The sequence below is a fragment of the Dermacentor silvarum genome, chromosome 7 (assembly GCF_013339745.2).
Source record: "Dermacentor silvarum isolate Dsil-2018 chromosome 7, BIME_Dsil_1.4, whole genome shotgun sequence".
In the NCBI taxonomy this organism is placed as follows: domain Eukaryota; kingdom Metazoa; phylum Arthropoda; class Arachnida; order Ixodida; family Ixodidae; genus Dermacentor; species Dermacentor silvarum.
The window spans coordinates 100,538,105-100,560,558 of record NC_051160.1 but is presented as its reverse complement, the minus strand read 5'-3'; the positions used below and the strand labels follow the sequence as shown (position 1 = coordinate 100,560,558).

The 22,454-nt window shown below is 43.4% G+C and overlaps 1 protein-coding gene across 1 annotated transcript; it reads right to left on the bottom strand.

Moving 5' to 3' along the window:
• Positions 1–254: 254 nt before the first annotated feature.
• LOC125946540 (uncharacterized) lies at positions 255–21,904 on the bottom strand. The gene is made up of 5 exons (XM_049670036.1): positions 21,784–21,904; positions 19,173–19,216; positions 15,929–16,028; positions 6,866–7,116; positions 255–535 (listed from the first exon to the last, which is right to left on the bottom strand). Exons 1-5 carry the CDS (start codon positions 21,836–21,838, stop codon positions 389–391), a joined length of 597 nt encoding a protein of 198 aa, XP_049525993.1. The 5' UTR covers positions 21,839–21,904; the 3' UTR covers positions 255–388.
• Between the last annotated feature and the right edge of the window lie 550 nt (positions 21,905–22,454).

The following is a 22,454-nucleotide window of genomic DNA, read 5'->3' as shown; positions in this document are numbered from 1 at the left end:
TTTCAAGAATGTTTCAATATATTGGTGCCGTAAACAAAAACCTCTGGTTGCTTCGGTCGGTATTCTTAATTTATACATTTAATTTGACCAAACCTTATAAATATCGGTGGAGTGGCTGCCTATAAAAAAACGACTTGTACGCTCCCGACCTCAGGATTTAAAAGTTTTTTTATTAATTAAATTGGAAATGTTTATTCCATTTTGAAAAGGTAACGGATGTACATTGCTTCACATTGCAGGAAATAAAACGCGCATAAATGAATTTATTTCAGTTGTTTCAAATGGTGTGCTTGCACTTCAACTCCGAGTGTGGGTTGTTCAATACAGATTGTGTATTCGGTCGTTTCTGACGACACATTCTTGGCTTGGTATAGCTAACACAGATTTTCTACGAAACTATGAAAGGAGCATCGTCATCCTCGCTCGGCTTGTTGCTTTTGAAGTTGTCGAAGTCTCCTTGATCAGCCAATGACCCTGAGGCCAAATTGGGTGGCACCACGTTGCCAAAGAAGAACTGCACTCCAGGAAAGGACATCTGCCAGAGAAGGAAAATGAAAGAGAGAGAAAGCACTTTTGAAACAAGACGGGAGGCCAGGGGACAAATATGTTGGCTACGTTTGTTTACAGCTGTTTTTACTTATGCTTGCATTATAGTTACCACCAGGCGGCTGATCAAGCAAAATAACAACGCCATTGGAAGCAAATAAGTGTTTAGCCGAACTTGTGAAAAAAAAACTGGAAAATTCAAAACAACATGATATGTCACATTGTCAGGTGGAAATAGAATTTTCACAATTGTGATTAGAACGAAAGAATGGTAACCTCTGGAAGCAATTGAGCGTTCACATTGTGCTTTATCGTTTATAATGAAATCACTTACATAGACACACACTTACGCACAAATTATCTGAAACCAATCCAGCAAACTATAGAGGAAGTATTGGGTGCGTTTATACGTGAACTAGAAAGTACAAATAGGTTTGTAAAATGAGGATGATTACTGCTATTAAGGCTTACGGATGGCAATTTTAACACTTCCACTAGTTATTAAGTTTGCCTTTTATGTCTTGTTTTTTCTTTCTTTCCACTTGCATAAGGATAAGGTTTGACCACGAAGCTGCCAACACTGGCTACTTCTGTGGCTACAATGGCTACTATTTTTCATTCAAGAAAGGAATGAGCGGGATGTCAAAAACATCCTTTCCGAAATTTCACCTCGCACTTTGCTCGGAGCCCCTACGTAGAGATGCGCGCGCACAATGGTCAAGAAAGTTTTTGAGGTAGAAAGTGCACAGCGTAATGCAATTATTGGTCTCGTGGGGAACCGTAAGCTTAATGCGTTGCATTCCCTCCTCACACACATGCACCGTCCTGAAATCAGTTACTTGGCCACCAACCAATTTATTACTCTCCCATTTGCACATACCGAGATCGAGGGATTTCGGCCATTGCCTCTGCGGGCATCTGCCGATCTTCACCGTAATTCACCAGCGTAACTCAATGGGCAGCATTTTTAACAGTCTTATTTCTCAAGCACGCCCGAATTTCAACAACTTTCAGTAAGTAAAGTCGAGAGGGTCCGCCCATGTAATACCAAGCATATTAACAGCACTTATTCGCAACTTTCCTGCCGCGTTAAAGCAGTGTTTTTTATCAAGACGGAAATAAACCAGTAACGCAAAAAACTCGTTACGACTAACCTCCCTAAATACTCAGGTAAATGAAAGGTCGTGCCCTCTCGACGTTGCTAATTGAAAGCTGTTGAAACTGGAGTGGCTTTCTGAAATAGGATTTTTAAAAACTGCTTTCCATTCAGTTACGCTGGGGCACTGTGGAAAGTTCGCTAAATTACCGCAAGTGCAATGCTGAAAATTCCTGGACATGAGAGAGAGAAGGAGGGATAGAAGCGTAGGAAAGACACTGATGTTAACAAGGGGACATCTGCGGTTGTCTACCCTACTTCGTCATTCAATTCATCATCATCATCAGCAGCATATGTTTATGTCCACTGCAGGACAAAGGCTTCTCCCTGCGATCTCCAACTACCCCTGTCTTTCGCTAGCTGATTCCAACTTGCGCCTGCAAATTTCTTAACTTCATCACTCCACCTAGTTTTCTGCCATCCTAGACTGTGCTTCCCTTCTCTAGGTATCCATTCTGTAAATCTAATGGTTCACCGGTTATCCATCCTACGCATTACATGGCCTGCCGATCTCCATTTTTTCCGCTTAATGTCAATTAGAATATCGGATATACTTGTTTGTTCTCTGATCCACACCGCTCTCTGCTTGTCTCATAACGTTAGGCCTAACATTTCTCGTTCCATCGCTGTTTGTGCGGTCCTTAGCTTGTTCACGAGCTTCTTTGTTAACCTCCAAGTTTCTGTCCCATATGTTAGCACCGGTAGAATGCAATGATTGTACACTTTTCTTTTCAACGACAGTGGTAAGCTCCCAGTCAGGATTTGGTAATGCCTGCCGTATGCACTCCAACCCAATTTTATTCTTCTGTAAATTTCTTTCTCGTGATCAGGGTCCCCTGTGAGTAATTTACGTAGATAAACGTACTCCTTTACAGACTCTAGAGGCAGACTGGAGATCCTGAATTCTTCTGCTGTCGCCAAGCTATTGAACATTATCGTTGTCTTCTGCATATTTATCTTCAATCCCAGTCTTACACTTTCTCGGTGCAGGTCCTCAATCATTTGTTGTAATTCGTCCCCATTGTTGCTGAATAGGACACTGTCATCTGCAAACCCAAAGTTATTGAGATATTCGCCGTTGATCTTCACTCATAAGCTTTCCCAGTCTAAGAGCTTGAATACTTATATGCATGCAGTGAATAGAATTGGAGAGATTGTGTCTCCTTGCCTGACCCCTTTCTTGATAGGTAACTTTCAACTTTTCTTGTGGAGAACCAATGTTGCTGTGGAATCTTTGCAGATATTTGCCAATGTATTTACCTATGCCTGCTGTATTGCTTTATTACGCAATACCTCTATGACTGCTGGCATCTCTACTGAATCGAATGCCTTTTCATAATCTATAAAAGCCATATAGAGAGTTTGATTGTACTCTGGAGATTTCTCGAGTACACGGATATGATACATCGTAGAATATCCCTTCCTGAAGCCAGCATGTTCTGTTGGTTGACTGAAGCAAAGTGTTGCCCTGATTGTATTAGAAATTATTTTGGTGAAGATTTTATACAATACTGTAAGCAAGCTAATGGGTCTATAATTCTTCACTACTTTAACATCTCCCTTCTTATGGATTAGTATAATGTTGGCGTTTTTCGAGCTCTCAGGTATACTTGAAGTCGTGAGGCATTGCGTATAAAGGGCGGCAAGCTTTTCAAGCATGATATCTCCTCCAACTTTGATTAAATCGACTGTTATTCCATCTTCTCCAGGAGCTTTTCCCCTGGTCATGTCTTTCAAGGCTCTTCTAACTTCATTGCTTGTTATAGAAGGATTTTCTGTATCTTGTTCATCACTACTTCGAATGAAAGCAGCTTGGCTGCTCTGGGTATTGTACAGCGCAGTCCAGAATTCTCCCGCATCTTTCACTCTGTCATGATAATTGCTGATGATATTACCCTACTTATCTTTCAGTGCATACATCTTCCCTGTCCTATCCCAAGTGTTCTTCTCACTGATTTCATGCTGCGTTCATATTTTACTGCTTCCTAAATCTTTTCCACGTTATAATTTCGAATATCTCTCACTTTCTTTTATTGCGATAGCAATTATATGGACACTTCAACCGGATTTCTGCCGTCGCCGTCGCCGTCACCGTCGCCGTGAGGTTCCCTATAGATAAAATCTTCGCCGCGCGCCGTATGCCCGAGCGGAAGCGTGCGGGGACGCGCGCTATCACGGAGAGCAAACGCACTCAATCTCCCACGCGCAAGCAAGGAAGCGGGAAGCCAGCGCCGGAGGGAGCGGAGGGGGTGGGGGGGGGCGCACTTCCTCTCTGCCAACAACCGCGCTCGTCGCTCGCTCGCACCGTCGCTTATCTCCACACGGCTCTGACCTTTATGCGCCGTGCATTCGCCGCTCAGTTTCCGTTGAAGCGATAGACCGCACGTACCTTCGCCCGTTGGTGCGGCGTATGCGCTTGCTGCCAGCGTTTTGACAGTCGTTGTCTGCAGTCATTCAGTGTGATATATTCATGTTTGTTTGTGCGCACTCACACCACGCTTGTTCAATCAGTTAGTAATAGTCGGGCCACATTTCCAACGCACGCTACACATGCAATGCTGCCCGGGTCGGCAGTGCAGCGCTACAGGTGTGTCCCTTCGCAGGCGCTGCCCACGGGAAGCGCTTCTCATCAACACCACCGTTTCACACGCGCCTTCTCGTGGTCATCGAGTCTCTCTTCATGTCGGTCTACTTACGCCGCAGCACACCTGCTTACTTAATCAGCTCATGTTTACTACAATTCATATTGCTACCAAAGCCGCTCACCTTACTTCGTATGACATTGCTGTGTTGCTATCGCATTCATTGCTTCGCCCTTAGGGTGAAACTGTGACATTTTATGTTGATCAGTTTTGACAGTTCAGCGAATTCTATCTGATCTCTCTTTGACACATTAAAGTTTTGTCGTTTCTTTATTAGGTTCTTTGTTACTCGGGAGAGCTTACCTTCTGATTGCCTTGGTGCCTTCCCTCCCGCTTCAATGGCTGCTTCTGAGATCAGCCTTGTTACAGTTTCATTCATTACCTCTATGTTGTCTTTTGCTTCCTGTTCTAAAGCTGCATATTTGCTTGCGAGCACCAGCCTGAATTGTTATGCTTTTACCCTTACAGCGTCTAGGTTGGCCTGTTTCTTCATGACTAATTTTAATCTTTGTCTCTTCAAATTGAGAGAAATCCTAGGCCTCACTAACCTATGGTCACAGCACTTTACCCTACCTAAGACATTAAATTATGTGCTGGCTTTTGTTGCCTCGACAGGAAGGCGTGACAAAAGCATCGAAAAATTTATCATCATTGTGGTTATCATCACAGCCATTAGCTAACCATTGTTCGGTTGATGACGAATGCCTCCTTCTTGCAGTGACCTTCGATTAACTTCCTCTATATGTGCATCCTACGTCTGCAAAGTTCTAAATATCATAAGATCACCTAATGCTATGCGATCCTCGAGTGCATTTCATTCCCCCGGACACCCACTCCGTTGCTCTGATAGCTCACGTGATATCTGCTCTTGGCATCACGTGAGCTGCACGCCATTGTTTTCCCCGTTTAACTCTTCTATAATATGATTTGCCAATATTTCGAGCCTAATGCTCATTTCCGTCTTTCGGTATCTTATAGGCAGTTTTGTGCTCAATACCTCGTTGTGAAGATATTTGATAGTTATCGAATTTCGGTTAACCTACAAGTTGCATCCATTAGTTTAGCATTTTTAGAACACGCTTATTACACACACTTGCTTTGAAGGATATCGTAAGCTGCAGTTCAGGACGAATTAATAAGTTTCGAAGTACAAGAACGAGAAAAAGTGAGACTTGAAGCGCCTACTTTTAGCTGAAGAGTGGCCCTTCAGTGTGACTATCTCAAAATGATATTGATTATCCTCACAAGCCACTGAAATTCTTATTTACAAATCATTGTCATCCATGCATAAATTATCCCATCTTCGAATTTAGATTCAGCTGAAAATTAGCGCTGTATGTGCATTGGTGTTCCACTTTGTCTCGACTTCGTGCGCTGCAAGTTATCTATCGTGAACTAATTAGCCCGGCAGTTTATTTCGTGTCTTCACGACATGAGAATGCTTGTCATATGGCAAATGGCAGCCTTAATAACATGGAGTTACTGCTATTCGTTTCAGTCAAGGAGGAAATTCATGCTGCTAATATTGGGTCAATAGGATAGTAAGTATTGCAAAGCACGCAAGAATCATTTATACTATGGGTACAAAGGCCGACTAAGCTTGAAATGCACAAAATAAGAACAAACGAAGCTAAGTGGTACATGGCTTGCGCAATGTACAGGGGCGATTGAGATGCAAGAAAGTAGGACACTGTCGCAGCGAGTTTAGATGTTCTTGAGATATAGGCGATGATACAGTCCGTTCATGAACTGAACATAACCCCATTCGGGTAATTATTTTACTTCAGTAGATTGCTTGAGTTGATTCAAAATGCAGTAGTTAATGCTTTTAGCATGAACGGTTCAGTTGGTTCTGGTTAATGGTAAGTGTTTTCCTGCCGGAAAAGGGTACGAAAGTAGTATCGTACGCTCTTCGCTTATCCTTGTGTTGCTCCGCTTGAAAAAAAAATGTTTCGCCTTGCAGGTTGGTACTGTTGCTTCGAGACTTTCTTTTTAATGTCGTTGTCTTGTTTGGCTGTCAAGCTGTAATGTAGCATATGTGGGCACTAACAGTTATTCTCGTTGTTCTAACAAAAGCACGTGCATGATTGTACAAGACTATTCCTAAATATTTATATCTTCTACTAAGACTGTCAACTCTCAAATAAGGGTCATAACTGACAGGACAAAACGATTGCATACATTAAATTATGTACAATGTACATCAAATCTCCTACATAGATCACCACGTCAAAATGAAATCGGAAATTCAGGTAAGTACGCATCCACAACCTGTTCGAATGCACCGACGTCTTTCAGTGGGACAATAACGTTTGGTAGTTTATTGCACACTTAAATCACATGTATATCCGATTAAAATGTATGTGTGCGAAATGTATTGGTGCAAGTGCGTGATCTGTTCTTCAAGTGCACGGTCTGTTCAGACTAGCCGGTGCCGTATTGCTATACCAACATCTCTTTTTTTCATCATATTCATAAAAAAATATTTGCCTGGCCGTTCCGAGCACGTTCTCATACTTACCTGAGTTTTTTGTTCTAGAGTACGCTGTCCCCTGGATGGGCGCTTGTCGAGGGGCGCGTGCCAACCTGGTCCGCATATGGTGACAGGCTCCAGTGACTCGTCTTCGGACAAATTATGCGGGGTGGCGTGCGCAAGCACTGGTGGTAGTAGCCCGCCCTTGTGTATCATGCGAACGGTGGGGAGAGACGTGTACGCGTCCCACGGGTCACCGTCCTCTTCGGAGCTTGCCACGCTCTCCGCGTATTCCGAGTCTGCGGGGACGAGGATTCTTCTGCTGTTATGACGTCAGAGCAGAGACCATCTACAATACTGTCCCGATAAGTTTCTCACGTTCGTACCTAGTGCTAGCGGTTTAGAGAATTTCCGGAATCTGTATTTCGATACAAACATCACCTGCACCAATTACCAGCACGGTATGTCACTTTCGGGCAAAGCCATAATGCATACGAAAGCGAAGGTAAGCAAGCTTTTTCCGACCTTACGTGTAGAAATAATGGTACTATTATTGCATGACATTCACCAGGCAGGACGAATTACCGAACGTCGCCAACCCTGGATGAATCTGATTAGTCCTATGAAGACCAGTGTCGGCACAAAGCTAACTTTTGCTGAGTCGAACTCAAAAGTTGACGTTTTTTTTTAGCTGCACCAAATTAAAATAAAATCCTATCGCAGAGTGCAGAATTATAACCCTTGATCTACGTTACTCGATGAGACGGGCACTACTTCTACGCGTAATCAAGATGTTTAATTGAATAATTAACATAATTATGCAATTTAAGTTCTTTAATTCATTATGTTAAGGCACATATTTCAATCTACGAATTGTTGCTAGTGAGTACGCAAGGCATATCGACTTAGTACAAATTCTCAGGGCTACGCCAGTTTCGAGATTTTCATTTTCACAGTTTCCAAGAAAATACAGTTGCATTCAAGTTAAATTTGTGCTTAAATGCTTAAAACAAGATTTTTGTAAAACATCAAAGCTCCTTTCTTAAGGAAAGATGGTTGAACGCGACGATTTCTTCCATGCGAACTGAATCAAAGTCAAAATCCAAGGACGACGACCACGCAATGAATCGAAGAAATACTGAACGAACCAATGCGATGCTTATGTGATTTGACTGCTTGTTTAGAATTGTATTCTTTGAACGTTGAAGTCGAATGAAGGCACATCTCGCTAAGTTGCATAGCCTTTATTTCAGATCATGTAGCCATTGATTATACGCAAACACTCACATTTTCCCGGATGACTCTACACTTGCACAGTGTTGCCTTGGGATCACTGTGGTAGATGGTCAGAGGCTCTGCCGTTGCCGATACGAGGGATCGGCCTTACGGGCACGATCGCACTAGCGCTTACGTTCACGTACGGCCAGCCCCTTGTGCCGTGCACTGCACATGCGGCCCGCCCATGGTGACGGCCGGGAATGCATTGCGTAATGCAATGCAGATATATAGCTCTTGTCATAGGCGCCTCGACATTTAGGAGGCCAACATTTCGCTATGAAGGTTTCACTTTTGCTCATCCAGGGAACGCCCATTTCACTATCACCCAAAAGGGCAATCTTTGACTGACAAGATAATTTTTATAGCTACATTGCAAGGTGCGTCAAAGCTGAGGTGATTTCTTATCCTATTGCTGCATTCCCTTCTTTGACGGTGTTTGACTTCAGCGTTTTTTTTATTGTTCTCATAACACCCCTGTTTGCTCACTGTATACTGGATATATATATATATATGCAAACCAAATAATAATAATAATAATAATAATAATAATAATAATAATAATAATAATAATAATAAAAACCTCACGTGCCATTCCACTGCGCTGAAGGTGGATTACCAGCGAAGCAGTTTAGCACACGACATAGAGGTGACGCAGAATTTCGATCAAACGTACGCGCAAATTTGATTTCTCTTGAGCGGTGACGGTGGTCATGCCGAAGAAAGACGCACGCACACACACTTTTATTTTGTTCGGCGGTCTTGATAGGCGGCGTACATTGATGATGATAATGATGATTTATTGGCATCCCCTTTGAAACGGGGCGGCGACAAATAGTCACCTATAGGCTGCTTGATTTAATCAGGTATACTATACATGTTCTTTATCGAGCATTTTTGTATACTTGTCATTATTCTTTTTCTTTTTCATAAATGTGCCTTGTAGCGCTACCTATGATTTTAAGAGATCAAGTCATATCATCTTTTCCCTGCTTTTTTTCGCGTGGAAGACTACCGCCACCTCGGTGAGCCGGACGTAACTAGACACGCACGGCGGATTGGCCACGCCGGGAAAGCGGAAGGAAACTAGGCACGCAAGCGCTTGCAACGACGACGAAGAGACGGCGGTGCGAGCGTACACACAACTAATCTACTGAAAATGCATATCCACGTGATGAGAGGTATAGATTTTGCATAGGGTGAAGCGATCTTGCTTCAAATGGATGACGGACACGAACATTGCATAGAACCCTAGCCATAGACAGATTCTCTGCAGTAATCAATCAATCAATCAGTCAAACATTTATCTATCGTGCCCAGGAACAACCGTAAGGTCTAGGTGCTGGCGCACGTATACATAGAAAAAGAAATACAGCAGGGGAGTATCAGTGAAAAAAAAAACAATGAATAAAAATAACAATCTTGAATAGAAAAGTGTACATACCTGTAACCGAAGGCGCAAAATGCATACATAATAAAAAGGAGAAGGGAAGTTGAACAATATGTGAAAATAAGACACAACAACGGAAAGCTCAGAGCAGAACAAAGACATAGAGTTGTGAAAAATATCAGCAGGGGACAATATCAGCAAATACAGCAGGGGAATATCAGTAAAAAAACAATGAATAAAAAATAACAATCTTGAAAAGAAAAGTGTACATACATGTAACCGAAGGCGCAAACTGCATACATAATAAAAAGGAGGATCAGGGAAGTTGAACAATATGTGAAACTAAGACACAACAACGGAAAGCTGAGAGCAGAACAAAGACAGAGAGTTGTGAAAAATATCAAGGTAGTGAAAGTGGGCGTTATAAAGATTCTGTATTCTATGGACGGTTGAGTGTTGGTGGTGACAGGCAGCAACATGGAAAGGTCTGTGTTCTCTGGTGATCTTGCGCGGAATACGAAATGTGATACAACTGAGGAGTTCGGGGCACATGAGGATACCGTGAAGGAGTTTGAAAAGGAAAAGCAGGTCAGCACGATTACGTCGGCAGCGAAGTAAGGGCAATGGCAATAATCCAACAGTGCTAGAGCAGGGCCCAGAGTCCGTGTTTGCAAAGCGCTGATGATATATGCTTAGAAACTTTTTCTGGACCCGATCTATAATGTCACTGTTGGATCTAGAAATGCCATTCCAGACGACCGACGCGTATTCGAGCTGAGGAAGACAGATTGTTTTGTGCAACTTGCGGAACGGTGTAGGAGAATTGAATTCTCTCGACAGTCTGCAAACAGAGCCAAGAGTGCGCATGCCCCGCATTGCAACGCGTTTAGTGTGAGCTGAAAAGTGTAAGGTTGTATCAAAAAGTACACCAAGATCATTGATCTCACGGACCTTACACAATGGTACAGAATCTACTGAATAAGAAAAAGAAATGCTTGCTGTTTTGCGGGTGAAAGTCATGACTTTGGTCTTAGCAGCATTCAAGGTAAGGTTATTATCTGTGCACCATTTAGAAAAAGAAAGCAGGTCAGACTGCAGGATGCGACAGTCATCAACAGTGTGAATTGCCTTAAAAATCTTTATGTCATCGGCATACAGGAGGAATGAAGAATGCCGAATGGCGGAAAGAACGTCATTAATAAAAATTAAAAAAAGGAGTGCTCCTAAACTGATCCTTGAGGAACGCCGCTAGTTACCTTGTATGAAGAAGACGTTTGGCCGTTGACGTTAACAAAACATGATCTACCAATAAGATAACTCCGCAAGAGATTTACAATTGACGAGTCAACACCAAAGTGCGTAAGCTTGATGAGAAGCAGTGAGTGGCTTACCACATCAAAAGCTTTACTGAGGTCGCAATATATGGTGTCTACTTGCCCCCTTTGAAGTACTGGCGCGGAGATATGTGTCATGAAGCTTGCGAGATTTGTGATAGTGGAGTGGCCGGTGAGGAATCCATGCTGATTCGGAATCAATGTGTTCTTCACAGTACAAGACAATACGTTGTGAAGAGCAAGCTCAAAAACCTTGACGTGGCATAGAGAAGAGAAATCGAGGGATAATTTGAGACATCGGTTTCACAGCCAGACTTAAATACAGGAAAAACACGAGCAGTTTTCCACATGTGAGGGAAGGTGGAAGTATTCAGAGAGCTATTAATTATAGATGTCAATACTGGGGCAAATATACCGCTGTACGCTTTTAAGATTGCGGAAGGGATGCCATCAGGACCGCAAGATAGGGAAGGCTTCAAGCGCTTAAGGCATTCGATGATCAGCTTTGCATCAAACAACACAGGACTAGATGTAGGAGCCGTTGTGTGCTGCTGACTGACACCAGCGTTGAAACCTGAAGGCTTATATAAGGAAGGGAAATGGGCAGCAAAACAATCCGCTACTGCTTGGACTTCTACTCCACCAGAGTCGAGCAGACGAAAACACTCTCCGCGATTACTGGTACGCTTGCGGATATACTTCCAAAATTCCGCCGGCCGGTCGGAGGTGCTCTTCTCCAAGAATGCAATATATGTGTCATGATCCCGCTTATAGAGGCGTTTGCACAGAGTTCGAAAAAAGCGGAATTCTTCTCTCCACTCATTAGGCACAGGAATTCTGGATTTACGGTGCGCGCGATCTTTATGCTTTAGGGCAGCTATAAGTTCAGATGAGAACCAATTGGGATATTTAGAGTGCCTAGGACTGTACTGAGGAATGTATTGGCGCATACCGCTCCAAACAAGCTCTGTAAACTGATCTATTTGGTCATCAACATTAGTTTTATCTGTGACCAGGGACCAATCTCTGGTGGACAAGAAGTCGTACAAGCCAACATAATCACCCCGCTTGAAAGCAAATCGAGAAGATTCATTAATGCCAGTCGAGAAGCTCTGCTTCAAGACTGACACAGAGGCAGTTATCTTAAGTGAGGGGTGAAACTTATCGGGACGGACAAGGGAAATGTCAGAACAGGAAACATCTATAGCTTGAGCATTAGAGAGGCAAAGGTCTAAAACGTTGCCACAGGAAACGTTTTATAATAATAATAATAATAATAATAATAATAATAATAATAATAATAATAATAATAATAATAATAATAATAATAATAATAATAATAATAATAATAATAATAATAATAATAATAACCTTATTAACAATAATAATAATCAATCAATCAATCATGTTTATTTAACGTGCCCAGGAACAACCCTAAAGTCTGAGTGCTGGCGCACGCATACATTACAAACCAAAAACAAAACACTCAGGGAAAAATCATTAAACAATAAATGAATAAAAATAAAAATTGTGAAAAGAAGAGAGTACCGACAACAAAGCGCAAAGTAAATACAAAAGAAAAAGGAGGAGAAGGGCACTTGAACAATACATGAAATTATAACACAAGGCAAAGCTCGGAAAGGAACGATGACAAGGAGTTATGAAAGATATCAAGTTCACGAAAGTAAGTGTTATAAAGATTCTGTATTCTGTGAACAGTTGAGTGTTCATGATGACAGGCAGGAACATGGAAAGGTCTATGTTCTCTGGTGATCTTGCGTGGGATACGGAACATGACACAGCCGAGAAGTTCGGGACACGTGAGGTTACCGTGAAGGAGTTTAAAGAGAAACAGGAGGTCAGCGCGATTACGTCGGTCGCGAAGTGAGGGCAATGACAACAATCCAACAGTGCTAGTACAGGGTGCAATGTCCAGGTTTGCAAAGCGGTGATTATATATGCTTAGAAACTTTTTCTGGACACGATCTATAATGTCACTGTTGGATCTAGATGAGCCATTCCAGACGACCGACGCATATTCGAGTTGAGGAAGACAGATGGTTGTGTATAATTTGCGGAACGGTGTAGGAGACTTGAATTCCCTCGATAGTCTGCATACAGAAAGAAAGCCCCCACCGCACCCAACTGCCGGCCCTGAGGTGAGGAGCCAGACGTAGCCGGGCCGGGTTCCGACCCTGACCTGAGCCACAGGCCAACCTGGGTCGTGATCCCACAATTTCCACCCGCGATCCTGGGTCTGCATACAGAACCAAGAGAGCGCATACCCCGCATTGCAACACGTTTAGTGTGAGCCAAAAAGTGCAAGGTTGCATCAAAAAGTACACCAAGATCATTGATCTCGCAGACCTTACACAACGGCACAGAATCTACAGAATAAGAAAAAGAAATACTTGCTGTTTTGCGTGTGAAAGTCATGACTTTGGTCGTAGCAGCATTCAAGGTAAGGTTATTATCCTTGCACCATTTAGAAAAAGAAAACAGGTCAGACTGCAGGGCGCGACAGTCATCAACAGTGTGAATTTTCTTAAAAATCTTGATGTCATCGGCATATAGAAGGAAAGAAGAGTTCCGAATAACAGAAAGAACGTCATTAATAAAAATTAAAAAAAGGAGTGGTCCTAATACTGATCCTTGAGGGACGCCGCTAGTTGCCATGTAAGAAGAAGACGTTTGGCCACTGACGTTAACATAACACGATCTACCAAGAAGATAACTGCGCAAGAGATTCACAACTGACGAGTCAACATCAAAGTGCGTAAGCTTGATCAGAAGCAGCGAATGGCTGACTACATCAAAAGCCTTGCTGAGATCACAGTAAATGGTGTCAACTTGCCCCCTTTGCAGTACCGGCGTGGAGATCTGTGTCATGAAACTTGCGAGATTTGTGATAGTGGAGCGGCCGGTGAGAAATCCATGCTGATTCGGAATGAGCGAGTTCTTCACAGTAAAAGTCAATATGTTGTGAAGAGCAAGCTCAAAAATCTTGGACGTAGCACAGAGAAGACAAATTGGGCGATAATTCGACACATCTGATTTACATCCAGACTTAAATACAGGAAAAACACGAGCAGTTTTCCACATGTGAGGGAAAGTGGAAGTAGTCAAAGAGTTATTAAACATAGATGTCAATACTGGAGCAAATATACTGCCGTAAGCTTTTAGAATTGCGGAGGGGATGCCGTCAGGGCCACAGGATAGGGAAGGCTTCAAGCGCTTAAGGCATTCGTGGACAAGCTCTTCATCAAACAACACAGCACTAGATGTAGGAACCGTCGTGTGCTGCTGACTGAATAATAATAATAATAATAATAATAATAATAATAATAATAATAATAATAATAATAATAATAATAATAATAATAATAATAATAATAATAATCGCATGCCGCGACGACTGGCATTTCCAAGAACGCGACCACAATATTTCGCATGTATACGAGGACTGGCCGGATCTAACCCCTTGATTACCAAATTTCTTACAACACTGGTGACACAAATAGCCTGTTGAATGCAAGGAAGGTCTCTCAGTTATGTCACCGTAAGCACTGACTACAGTTTTAGAGGGTGGTTAGAACGAAGCTATTAAGTGCTCACTCTTCGATAGTCGCGTCCGGCAGTAGAAAAAAACTCTCATTGGCCGTATGCTGTATGTGCGAGTGAAAGCGCGCGAGGGCGAGGGACGCGCGCTTTCACGGGGAGAGAACGCACGGCGGAGAGCAAACGCGACTTCCCATGGGAAGGGGAGCGGTGGGCGAGGAGGGCATTGAGTGCAACACCACCTAGATTATAGTGGTGCTGCACGGATCGAGGCGTAACCACATGCTCACAAATGCAATACCAATAATAAGACACGTCGCATCGGACGAAGACTCAGATCAGTGCGATGCTGCGCTAAGTCAAACCAAGTTTAACCAGCCAAGCAGGGAGCGTTAAAAGGCAAACCTGTCGTGGCTTGTCCGCAGTTCGGGGAAAAGAATGCATGGGCGCGTCGCGTCAACACCACGTAGCCTATTGCACGCGTCCGTCGCGTCCGTCGCGTTCGTCGGGACGCGCGACTCCTCCCAACGCGTCGCATCCCAATCGGACAACTAGTGTGACGCATGCCGGTCTGGAGAGAGGGGTATGAATAGGCCTTGTCGATAATCATAGCCATAAGGCCATGGTCTCTAGTGGTCACTAAAAAAATGAAAACCACTCGATCATATATATTTCTCACTCTTTAATAGTTCAAATAAGCAATTACACCATCACTTCTTAATAGTCATAATTGGAAAAACATAATTCCTACCATAGTACAGCTTCGCTGGTCTCCCATCTCCACCCCAGTGGAAAAGTTGACAGTTTTTTTTACTGTGCTTCGTACTATACTTGGTCGCTGAGTAATTTGAGCTATGCACAATACGTGTACATCAACCACATAGCGAACTATAGGACTACGACGTGGACCACACAGTATAGTCTACTTTAAAGTCTTACAAAATATTGTATTATCATGTTGACAATTTCAAGGCTTACGTTTTGTAAGCTAGTTCTGTGACAACTCTGTGCAATGTCCGATAGAATACTGCAGAATAAACGTAGAATTAATTCTGTGTAATAAATAGCATTGAACGAAGAAAAAATAACAAAAAAGAAACATTTAGTGCACGGGCTACCGATTTAAAGACGTGGGTAGAGATTTAGTAAAAAAAATATACTATGGATTATGACCTGACTTGGGCATTGCTTTTTTTGTAACTCCACCCAGCCATGCACAATCTTACGGGTGATACTGTCTGGGTGATTCAGCATTGCGTGTAGGTTATCCTGTCTACGCAGTAGCCCTAAAACCAACCACTAACCAAATTTACGAAAAAAAAAACAGATTAATTGAAGGTTGTGGGCATTTGCTTTAGCGGAACTTTTGTACTAAATGCGAAATATATATGCGCGACACTGTAAATTTATACATCCAGAAAAGACGCTTTCTTAAGTTAGTTTAATTAATGGGTTTAAAATATATAAAGTTCGACCACAGAAGGGACGGTCATGCAAATGTCCTAGGTATGTAAAACAACTTTCACTTGCTGTAATTGCTTTTAGTGCACTTACCATTCCAGGGGTCTTCTTGCGAATGACGATCCTCTAAATTGGGCCATCGGTTGGGGTGCTGTTTCTGCTTCTTGTGATGCCCTTTCTTGACTTGATGTGTCTTTGCGTCATTCCCCAACAATTTATATTTTTGCGAAAAGATCACAATATTGCACCGATAAATTACTCAAGAGGAAAAAAAAAAGAAAACACTTGAAGAATTAGGCTAAGTCCGCAGAAGAGGTATATTCACAGCACGGGTGCTACGTAGGAAGGCCCGAGTTTTGCGAAGTACGCGATATCCGCGAGCTTTGACAAACGTCCTCAGATGCATGAGATAATGGTATCAAGGCCTCAAAAGCAACCTGCGGCACGCCTTCAGTTTCATTTGCTTATCTAGATTCACGATTGAGTTATCACTTGGGCATTACCTCTTCAACAGCCGAAAACGGAAAATTCACGTGGTCAAACGGTCGATGCCTTCTTTTATTTCTTTATAGTTCCACTCAGTGCATTCATTACCTGTGCATCTAAGTTACAGAAAAAAAAGTTATCATTTAACGTGTTTGAAAGAAAGCAAAGTGTTGGCGCGAGAATGCGTTACGTCTGCACTCTTTTCATTCTATGGTGGATAGACGGATAATGTCGGAAGTACGAGACTCGTCCGTGACGCGCCCCTGAAAGGTCTGGCAAGCGCCGAGTCTGTAGATAGATAGCGGGACCGTCACGGCATTGCGATATTGCGATATACGTTGATAACAATAAGCAGCGTTGGTACATGGCACAGTGTAAGAAATATATTTCAGGTGTTGACACTCCGCCCAGCGGCGCGACCAGATCTAGTTCACAACTCCAGCATTCATTGGACTAGGTTGCCTAGGTTACGGCTCCCCCATCGGCCCCTGAGCCGCAGCGCCCCCCACGCAGGTGAGGCTCAGGGGCCAATGAGGCGTGGCTACAGCGACCACAATCTGTGCGCGCTCTCGGCCGCGGCGGGCGGCGAGTGTCAATACCTGAAATATATTTGTTACACCATGGTTCAGGTTCGTCCAGTGCAAGAGGAAACGCCTCATTAGTATTCAGGCTGGTATAACTTCAACATGCCTTCTACTTCACGGGGAAATTTATGTGCCGAATACGTCGCCTAATGATGATACCGATAAAGGAAATAATCGTTTTCTTTATTTCGTGCTGAATATCAACTGCTATACGCTCTTGAATACTAATGAGTTGTTCATCCAAAAAGAGGTGGGCCCTGTACATAACATTTCCTTATATTTTGTGTTTGAGACAAGGAAGTGGCGTAGGGTGCGCTCGTGTTGACATGCGTTGCTATATCTCGACATGTTATTGTCGGCTGCTTTCGCACTTTCCCCGCCATCTTTGCGCACTGAGTGCCGGAAAACTCAGGCAAACGAGAAATTCGGGACATCCTGCATTGCATCCTAGTAGAACCAAGAGGAAAGTTTACTGACACAAAAATTATGCCAATGCCTGGGAACATATATTTAGTTGTCATGCTAATTAGTTGAGTTCCTCGTTCTCAAGGTGGATGTTTCCCATAAAGTTTATTTAGTAAGACCAGGCAACCCTGGAAAAGATACATTACCAGAACGTCTCTGTTAGGTTGGGGCATTTAGGGGCGGTGTAACGTAAAATGATTCCAAACGGTTTTGATTCCAATTTCTGCAATCAGCCTCTACGATTGGTCACAACAGTTTCGGGCCGCTCCCAACTTCAGCCTGTCTGTCACGCGACGTCACGAAAACCGCGATAGCTCCCCATCTGATACAACCTGTACACACTGATTATGCATGATTAAACCGCACAAAAGAAAAAATAATCATTCCTGATTCGACGCCTTTTCACCATTAGCCCTCAGCTATTGGTCCAATGTTCTCTGGCTACGCCTCTTCGGCTGTCTGTCACGCGACCTGACAAAACCGCGAAAACTCACCACGTCAAAGTGACGTGAACGCGAAAAAAATGCATTAATATGCCGAACAAAACTGAAAAATTTTCTGAATAGCCTCAGACAGCCCCGTTCCGAAAGGAATAGAAAATGGCTGCCCGCCGATCGCTCAGGCCCTCGCTACTCGCACCTGCCGGTGAGCATGTATTTGTTTGCGCATGATAAACCTTTTTGCGTGGCAGTAAAACGTTATCGAGCCCTTTCGGCATGCATACGAAACCGCACTGCCAACTCTTCCTTGCTGAGGATCCGTTTTAGTGGCATTGTTATCTCTCCGTTGCACGCCGCCGCGATTTTCGACCAGCCACCGCAAGCTAAGTAAGGCGAAGCGGACCAATCGGAGAAGCCGGCGCCACCCTCTTCATGCGGTTATATATTTTCACTGTGCTGGCTCGGCCCCATCGAAACCCTCTCCACTAGAGCGTGCTCCTCGCCTCTTGTCAGCCAATTAGATAAGAAAAACCGCTGTGTGTAGACAATGTTATTGGTTTTGAAAGCGACAAAGGTGACCTCCTATAAACGAGGAGAGTGTTCGATTGGGTTGTTCAGACAACGCGGCGAGTCACCGCCCGATGCTTGCGTCGGTGGTTACGTAAATTTGACGTCAGGACTTTGGAATCAAAACAGTTTGGAATCATTTTACGTTATAGCGCCCTAGGTTAAATTATTTTCCCGGTGAGAAAACTTCAAAAACAAGAATACCGCGTAATGTTCCTCAAAACAACACAGCACTTGAGGGTCAACAATAAAAACAATTCTATTGATTTTCTATAGCGCTCTAGTGGGATTCCAAACAGTAGTATGGCAAGGAAGCTGTACAAGAAAAGCTAAGTGCACAAGTCGATGTTATCACAAGTCGATGGTTATCAAATTATTCCAGCTTGTAGCATAACTAAAATGTCTGTAAGCAAACGAGCGATGTTTTTCGCACGAAACCGTATTTTAGGCAGCGTGAATAAGCATACGTGTAAGCTTAAATAATTTATATGCCAATTGTCGTATCCTACTTTGCTGTTTCGCCAGAATAGCAATAAAATATACTTCGGGGTTGGGGATTGCAAGACAGGGTGGACAAAACAAAACGAGGCACCACCATTGGCTGAAGAGGCTGCCGATACCTTTTTATAAGTAACGACAAACTTGAGCTAAGGAAGAGAATATTGCGTAGTGTTTCTGAATGCCGCCTTCGAAGGTTCAATACCTTGTTGCTTTGTGCGAATTACCATCTGTATTAGAAGAACAACTCAACGTAAAAAAAAAAGTGTTCGGCAATACGCTTTCGATGCATCTTACCTTGCCAGCCTCCAACGAGAAGATTGTATCGGCGAGAACAGCCCCTGGAAATGTGATGTAGCTCATTTCGGAGTAAAGGAGAAAATCTGTTTTGTTTTTTCTACCCGGAAACAGCACACAACCGCTTCAGCTCGGGGATTATAAACTGGCGAGCTATGCACAATCAAATACGTCCAATGGCTTGTTTGTCTTTGGGTGATGCGCTCTCTGGGTTTCACATTCAGAGACTCCCGCCTCTGAATGTGAAATTGGTGTTGGGATCATTCTCAGCCAACTAATGTCCTCTGCAGCCTGAAAGCCTCTCCCAGAGATGTAGAGTTGCCTCTTATTCGCTCCAACTGGCTCCCTTTCATGCTAAGAAATTAATGCGCCTCATTACGCCGCCTGGTCTACTGTCATATGCGAATGCATTCCCCTGCACTGGACGTAATTTTATTACTGTAATGGACAACCGCTTACCTCCTCTCTGCATTACGCGCCTTCTTCAATTTTATTTGCTCCTCCAAAACGTAATTACAATATAAGGGACACCCGTCCGCTTCGCTGCTCTATACTGCCATCTTCCTGTCTCTTAAAGTTACGACTGTCATTTTGGCCCGATAACTCGCTCATGGTCCAGAATACCTTCTTCAGGGCCTGTATTCACAAAAAGCTCTTACGCGAGAATCGTTCTAACAGGAAAGTAGTGCCAGTCTTGATGCTGGACATTAGTCATATGTATCGGCCAATAGAAAAGAACAGTTGCGAAAGAAAATCTTTGTGATTTCAGACCCATGGCCTTCCTTCGCAAAAAAATCTCTTACACTAGAACTGCTCGTAAAATAAAAATATGGTAATACTGACTCTGTGCATATCATTACAAAAAGTGACCGGCCAATGCAAAACAGCATTTACGAACGAAAAGCTTTGTGGATTCGATCCCAGGCTCTTTGTAATACTCGAAGATTTCGTCCAAGTGGTAAGCAGTGCTAAAATGCAATAAATGAATGCTTTTCTGTTCAAGAATATGTGTAAGGTGCTTTTCAGGACCTCAGAGTTCCTGTCATTTGACTCTTACCCATTCTTACTTGACTAAAAACTTTCTTGTCGTCCGCAACAACCCTTGTTGATATGTGGCCTAAATACGTGTCCTCTTGCGCAACTAACCGACAGTCACGAACACTACTTTTCTGGCCAGGATATAGAACATTACGTTAGTCTTCTGCATACATAATAATCTTGAGACCTACTCTTACAACTTGTAGGATAAGTCCTCAACCATTTGTTACAAGTCACCTCCATCTTTGCTGTAAACGACGAGAGCATCCGCAAACCGCATGTTGGCGAGATGTTCCCACTTGATCCTCACTCTTAGCGCATCGCCATGCACCCGCTTGTATACCTTTCTTAATTTCCAGTGAATAGCACTGAAGATATTGTGTGTCCTTTACGTCCTTATCAATTGGAATTTGCCCCTTTCGGGTGAAATCTTGGTAGTGCTTCGAGTTTCGCAAGTATTTTCTAAGCTATATGGCCTTATGCCCTAAAATTATGTAATAAGTCAGCCTTTCATATCGGCTAGTATCTCTATTAAATAGAGTGACGTTTAAACGCCAACTAAAACACAATTTTGCTTTGGTTAAACTGGTTATGAATGCGTTGTATATACCACTTAAGCAACCTTGGCAGAGACACAAGGCTGGGAACTGTGTAACATCTTTTTGTTCACAGCGTCTAAACAGCGCACCTGGTAGTTAGCAGCTATGACGGAAGTCCCAGCGTGTCGCCTCCGAGATGTTTCAGGATTTCATGTGCGCAGCCTACTCTCGGAAGTCGTGCTGAGGAAGCCCGCGAATACACGCAAAGTTGCCACGCGACTGGCCACACGAGGAACTTCGCGTCTATTCGCAGGTTTCTTTCACGCTCGGAAAAACACTTTTATGTAGCACGTATTGAACAACAGAAAGCTGTATCGGGATTTTAACAGCGGAGCTATTTAAGCCGGCCGTTACTCTGTGATTCGCGAACAGAAGATGTGGGCCGATCCTGGCGGAACTGCAGAAAGAGTCCAAGCGCAATGGCACATACCTCTGTGAACTAGCGAAACTGAACCTAGCTAAGTCTAGCTAAGCATCATTGGGACTACTTAAGCTTAGTCAGTCATCGATAGCCAAGCGGTAGCCAATCAATAGCTAATCGATAATCGATAAATAATTATTAAATTCCCGAAAATGCTGGGTATGACTTGGTAGTGCTTAGCCTAGCCCAAAAGCCAGGACTAGCTAGGCGCCCATCAGCTCCGCTGTCTCTTTAGCATGGCGCCTCCAGTGCAAGCTACGCTAATGTTTTTCATGTTGCTCTACAATTTTCTCATTGACACTTTTCATATAATTTTCATATTGGAGAAGTTGAATAATTTAGACTAATAATGTAAATAGGCGGAATGCTAAAAGTATTCTGAGCATCTCCAAGCGACGGCAAACAACATTACCTCGGTGTGCACCTACGTGGCATTGGCATATTTTTAAAGCTTGGCTAAAGTTACGCGGGGCCCCTGTATAAAACTGGGGCTACCGTAATTATAGAATAATCTTAAAACAATGTGGCGTGCTAATGCTACAGTGTTACTTACCATACAGAACAAGGAGTACAGCCAACCTAACTGTAGCGGCAGGTGACACGGTCATTGCGCGAAATATCGTTGAACTGAACACTTCGCGCGCGAAAATAGGCCGTTGAGCATCCCAGACGGATGGGCCTGTGGTCACCAATTTTTCGAAATGTGGTCACCATTTTTTTTAGAATTTGCGGTTTCGACGCCCTAAGCAAGCATGCCGTGTCTAGCTTAGTGATTGACTATGTTTACTTTTGTGTTCAACACGCAGAGCGAAAGCAAGCACCTGAGCTGCGTTGCATTGACTATGGCTTCCAAGAGGTGCCGAAGCCGGCTGGCTCGTTATCTTTTCTTATGCATTTTGAGAAGTCAGGATGGGGAGTATGAAATGAATGTCTTGAGCGTTCGCAAGTGACAGCGAAAACATGACACTGTGTATGTGTGTATGGACCTTACCTGTTTTCCTAAAGCCTGCAACAGCTGTTTTCCAACAGCCTGCAACAGAAAGAGGCCCGTTCATCTTTTGCGGCTTGTTGCCCGGTTGTGTCCTAAAGGAGCTGCTTAAGAAAGCAGCTGGTCTTGACTTGCTCAAGGCCGAGAGACCCGTCTTTGCAACTCCTCCGATGACATAGATGTTTGCGACACGTGTTGATAAAGTGACAACTCGCTTCCCTGTTGTCAGCTCTTTA